This window comes from Scylla paramamosain, chromosome 49 (genome assembly GCF_035594125.1).
Source record: "Scylla paramamosain isolate STU-SP2022 chromosome 49, ASM3559412v1, whole genome shotgun sequence".
Classification (NCBI taxonomy): domain Eukaryota; kingdom Metazoa; phylum Arthropoda; class Malacostraca; order Decapoda; family Portunidae; genus Scylla; species Scylla paramamosain.
The window spans coordinates 5,249,844-5,255,843 of record NC_087199.1 but is presented as its reverse complement, the minus strand read 5'-3'; the positions used below and the strand labels follow the sequence as shown (position 1 = coordinate 5,255,843).

Below are 6,000 nucleotides of genomic sequence, written 5' to 3'. Positions count from 1 at the left end.
TCCGTGTCCAGATATTACAAATGTAAAGGATTATTGCAATGAATTAAATAAGTTTTATTGTAGATTTGATGTCCAAGATTATTCTTCAGAACAGAACAGCCTTACTGAGTTTTTATATAACAAGGAACATGGAATATTTACTGTAACGTGTGAGGATGTACTAGAAAGTTTGAAAAGAGTTAAGAGCAATAAAGCGGCAGGGCCTGATAGAGTAAGTGCTAAGGTAGTAAGCATTTGTAAATACGAGTTGGTTCCAGTTTTATGCAGAATTTTTCAGAGTTCCTTGGATCAATTTTATATACCTAAACTGTGGAAGACATCTGAAATTATTCCAGTGCCAAAACATCAAACTCCTAAAGGTTATAATGATTACAGACCTGTAGCCTTGACATGTATATTTATGAAATGTTTAGAAAGTGTTATTAAAAAGTTCCTGTTTCTTGAAGTGAAAGACCAAATGGATGTTTATCAGTTTGCCTATAAGAAAGATAGGTGCGTGGAAGATGCTACGTTATCAATTATAAATCATATACTTCGATTTCTGGAAAATGTAAACAACAAATCCAGTAAACACTTTGCTAAGGTGTTGTTCGTTGATTTTTCAAGTGCTTTCAATACAATACAATCTCATGTGTTAATGGAAAAACTTATAAGTCTTAACGTGAGTCCACCACTTGTTCTATGGATACGCGAGTTTTTGGTAGGTAGGGTGCAATATGTAAAGCTTAAGGACCAGATCTCTCACTCAATTGTAACAAACACAGGTGCGCCCCAGGGTTGCGTATTGTCACCACTACTGTTTTCTCTTTATACAAATGATTGTAGAAGTCAAAATGAGTGTACTAAGATATTCAAATATGCAGATGACACTGCCATTGTCTCTCTCTGTGTAAATAATGATGTTATTTATAGAGAAGAAATTAACAACTTTAGTACATGGTGCAGGGATAATTTTTTAGAATTAAATGTTAACAAAACTAAGGAGATGATTATTGATTTTAGTAAGACTCCCGTACAACATGAACCTTTGGAAATCAATGATGAAACTGTTGAAGTAGTAGAAGAATACAAATACTTAGGAACGATCATAGACAATAAACTCAACTTTTCCTCTCACATAGATAAAATATATAAGAAGGCAAACTCAAGGATGTTTTTTGTTAGGAAACTATGCAAGTTAAAAGTTGGTAGTAAGATAATGGATTTGTTCTACAGTAGTATACTACAATCAGTTTTTTCATTTGCTATATGTTGCTGGTATGGAAATAGTACTGTGGAATCTAAAGGTAAACTAAGCAAGATAATAAAGAAATGTAGCCGATTAAAAGTAAAAAATACAAAACCATTGTTGGAACTGTATAAACGAGCGGTTATTCAGAGAAGTAATATCATAATAAAAGACCCCAGTCACCCATTGCACACATGTTACGAATTGTTACCATCTGGCAGAAGATGGAGATCTGTGCAGGGCCGAACATCTCGGTATAGGGAGTCGTATGTTCCATCTAGTATCAGGATATTGAATGGGAATCAACAGTTGTAAAAGAAGGCAGCACTCAGGGACATCAGCAATACTTTTAATGTTTTTAATATTTTAATGTGTTCTATTTTTGATAGTTTATGATTGAGAATTTAATAGATGTAACTGATAGTTTTAAGAATTTTTATACTTCTATATTTCTCTTTTATACTTTGGCAAGCACAAGACAAATTCTCTGTAAGAGCAATAAAGTATTATTATTATTATTATTATTATTATTATTATTATTATTATATTGGTCTGTTAGTAAGGGTAGTTGTGAATTACACACTATACCCGGGGAAGTGAATCCTCGCCTGTGTGAGACCACAGGTTGACCTGGAGCAGTGAGCTGTGTGGCTGACCCTCCTGTGTCTTTGTGGGGACTCTTTTTACCATACTTTCTAGTGTCTCTTTTTAGTGTCCCTGTTTGTTTTAAATGTTACTGTGGGGTGATGCAGTTCAGCTGCAGAGGACCTAAGTAATTAGCCACGTAGTAGCCACCTCAGGTCTTGACAATGACAGGGCCTGTTGCCCAAAAGGCAGTAAATGATACTACTTGGTTTGAGGCTATAACGCTCTTTTGGACAGTGGGAGGACTGTCACGTAGGGGTGAAGCCCATCAAGGTATTATACTTCGATCATATACATGTTATCATATGTTAACTGTTTTTCCTAGACAGCTGTGGATGTTAAGTATAGTTTGGAGCCTTGTCCTTTGAGTCGGTAAGACAGTCTGGCGACTTCAACTTAGTGTGACTTGGAGTTAGGACTGTTATGAATAAGGTGCTGGAATCACAAGGGACCCTGTGCACCCATCTGTGAGCCCAGCACTGAGTCCACGTAAGAGGTGGCTCAGTGAACTTAGTCTAGGTGCGGCAGCCTGGTGAAGGGGCTGGGAATTGTGGTTGTAACAATATATATATATATATATATATATATATATATATATATATATATATATATATATATATATATATATATATATATATATATATATATATATATATATATATATATATATATATATAGGGAGCTTTTAAGGCACTTATCTTGTATTTTTCACTAATGCTGTAGACTATGTTCAGGGAACAGCACCTATATATATATATATATATATATATATATATATATATATATATATATATATATATATATATATATATATATATATATATATATATATATATATATATATATATATATATATATATATATATATATATATATATATATATATATATATATATATATATATATATATATATATATATATATATATATATATATATATATATATATATATATATATATATATATATATATATATATATATATATATATATATATATATATATATATATATATATATATATATATTTATTTATTTATTTATTTATTTATTTATTCATTTATTTATTTATATGCCCAGGGTAACATAAGTTGCAAAAAAAAAAAAAAAAGACCCGCTGAGGTGCTGATCCCTGAACATAGTCTAAAGCGTTAGTCAAAAATATGGTTCCTTGAAACCTCCCTCTTGAAAGAGTTCGTCATAGGAAATTGGATATACAGAAGTAGGCAGAGTGTTCCCAAGTATACCAGAGAAAGAGATAAGTGATTGAGAATACTGGTTGATGTGGGCAGAATAGGGATGAGAGAAAGAAGAAAGTCTTGTACAATGAGGCCACAGGAGGAGGGAAGGCATGCAGTTAGCAAAATCAGGAGAACAGTTAACATGAAAATAGCAGAAGAGGATAACAAGAGATGCAACATTTCCTTAATGAGAAAGAGGATGAAGACAGTTGGTTAGAGGAGAAAAGTTGATAAGACAAAAAGATTTTGATTCTCTGTCTAGAAGAGCGGCATGAATGGTACCCTTCCAGACATGTGAAGCATACTCCATACATGGAGAGATAAGACCCTTGTACAGAGTTAGCAGATGGAGGGGGGGGTGAAAAAAAAGAAAAAAAAGAATGGCGGTGACGACTCAGAACGCCGAGCTTTATAGAAACTGTTTTAGGTAGAGATAAAATGTGAAGTTTCCAGTTTAGATTATAAGTAAGGGACAGACAGAGAATATTCAGTGTAGAGGAGGGGGACAGTTGAGTGTCATTGAAGAAAAGGGGATAGTTGTCTGTAAGGTTGTGTCAGGATGATAGATGAAGGAATTGAGTTTATGAAGCATTGAACAATACCAAGTTTGCTCTGCCCTAACCAACCTATGTTAATTATTATAATTATTTTTTCATTGATTTTTTCTTTTATTTAATAATTTTTTCTTTGGAACACACACACGCACACACACACGCACACACACACACACACACACACACACACACACACACACACACACACACACACACACACACACACACACACACACACACACACACACACACACACACACACACACACACACACACACACACACACACACACACACACACACACACACACAAACACGGAGGAGAGCAGGATGACCATCAACCACAACAAAACTGTGGTAATGCATTTCTGTACCTCCTCTGTACCAGTGCCCTCTCCCCAGCTCTCAGTGGGCCCTCACCCCCTCCAGGTGGTCCGATGTGCCAAGCTCCTCGGAGTCACGGTGGACGACCAGCTGACCTGGAAGCAGCATGTCGCCAGCACCATAAGATCAGCTACCTACAGGCTGTACATGCTGCGCAGACTCAGGTCGCTGGGGACGCCGACAGATGAGTTAAGGGGGGTGTATCTTACTTTCATCCTCCCCAAACTCATGTACGCCTCCCCAGCGTGGTCCTCCTCCCTCACACAAACTCAACAGCTACAGTTGGAGAGTGTGCAGAAAAGGGCGTGCAGGGTCATCCTTGGCCCTGCATACACCACCTATGAAGTAGCCCGGAACACCCTGAAGCTGTCCAGACCAGGTACAGTGAGGCTCTGGAGAAATTTGGAAGGGGACTTCTGAATCATCCACGTCTCAGAAACATGCTGCCGCCTGACGCGCCTCGCCCTACCCGTGCCACCAGACACCACAATAAGATAACGCCCCTAAAGGCGCCACGTACGGACCGGTACAGACTCAGTGCGATTCCCACCATGGTGCGAGCCATCAATCAATAGTCTCTTCTAGATTTGACTTACCTTTAGGATTAATGTCAAGTATTTCCCCACCCCCAATGTACATTTTCAGTTTGTTGACTGCCTAAAGAATAAACCGTTTATTATTATTATTATTATTATTATTATTATTATTATTACACACACACACACACACACACACACACACACACACACACACACACACACACACACACACACACAAATGTAGTAGTAATAATAGTTAGTAATAATAATAATAATAATAATAATAATAATAATAATAATAATAATAATAATAATAATAATAACAGTAGTAATAGTAATTGTAATACTAGTCATATTTCATCAGTAGTTAGAAGAAGAATTAAGAATTCAAGAAAGGAGAAACTGATGAAAAAGAAGGAGATAGTACAAAAATAGAAGAGGGAAGAAGAAAAGGAGGATGTGGAGGAAGAGGAAGAGATGGAGAAAGAGGAGGAAAAGGAAGAAGGAAAACTTAAAAAATAGGAAGAGGAGGAGGAGGAGGAGGAGAAGGAGGGATAGGAGGAGGGCTGACATAGGAACATAAGAAAATAAGGGAAGCTCCAGGCAGCCACCAGGCCAACATGTGGCAGTTCTTGTATGAAACACACCAGCTTATTTCCACCCACCATCCACATTCATAAATGTGTCCATTCTTCTTTCGAAGCTCTCTGTTGACTCTGTAGTAACACTCTAATAACTGAGCATATTCTAATCATCTACCACTCTGCTTGAAGACCAATTCCTTTCTCTCTTTTAATCTAAATTTATAAAGCATCACTTAAAAACAAAGGTGGGAAAATGTGACATGTTGATGTGTGTGTTAGTACTATCTTTGGTGGGTGATATTTTTATTATTATTATTGTTATTATTATTATTATTATTATTATTGTTATTATTATTATTATTAGTAGTAGTAGTAGTAGTAGTAGTAGTAGTAGTAGTAGTAGTAGTAGAAGTAATAACATTAGTAGTATTAGTTTTAAGAGAAGTAGTAGTAGTAGTAGTAACAGTAGTAGTAGTAGTAGTGGTAGTAGTAGTAGTAGTAGTAGTAGTAGTAGTAGTAGTAGTAGTAGTAGTAGTAGAGGTAGCATTATTATTATTATTATTATTAGTAGTAGTAGTAGTAGTAGTAGTAGTAGTATCATTATTATTATTATTATTATTATTATTATTATTATTATTATTATTATTATTATTATTATTATTATTATTATTATTATTCTACTTCTTCTTCTTCTTTTTATTATTATTATTATTATTATTAGTAGTAGTAGTAGTAGTAGTAGTAGTAGTAGTAGTAGTAGTAGTAGTAGTAGTAGTAGTAGTAGCAGAAGTAGTAGTAGTAAGTAGTAGTACGTAGTAATAGTAACTA

The 6,000-nt window shown here is 35.0% G+C and overlaps 2 protein-coding genes across 10 annotated transcripts in view; both read right to left on the bottom strand.

Annotated features, from left to right (window-relative positions):
* The window catches only part of LOC135095493 (uncharacterized), a 13,203-nt gene extending 11,285 nt beyond the window's left edge, over nucleotides 1-1,918 (bottom strand). The window contains exon 1 of the mRNA XM_063996341.1: nucleotides 1,817-1,918. Within this exon, the coding sequence (XP_063852411.1) occupies nucleotides 1,817-1,918 (102 nt within the window). The remainder of the gene's footprint in view (nucleotides 1-1,816) is intronic.
* LOC135095540 (uncharacterized) overlaps nucleotides 1-6,000 on the bottom strand; it is a 131,919-nt gene that overhangs the window by 64,356 nt on the left and 61,563 nt on the right. The window contains exon 1 of one of the 9 annotated variants that reach the window (XM_063996424.1): nucleotides 4,040-4,180. The exons of the other annotated variants lie outside the window; for them this stretch is intronic. The gene's annotated coding sequence lies outside the window, so the exon portion shown is untranslated. Of the gene's footprint in view, nucleotides 1-4,039; nucleotides 4,181-6,000 lie in introns of those variants that run through there. 9 annotated transcript variants of the gene reach the window in all.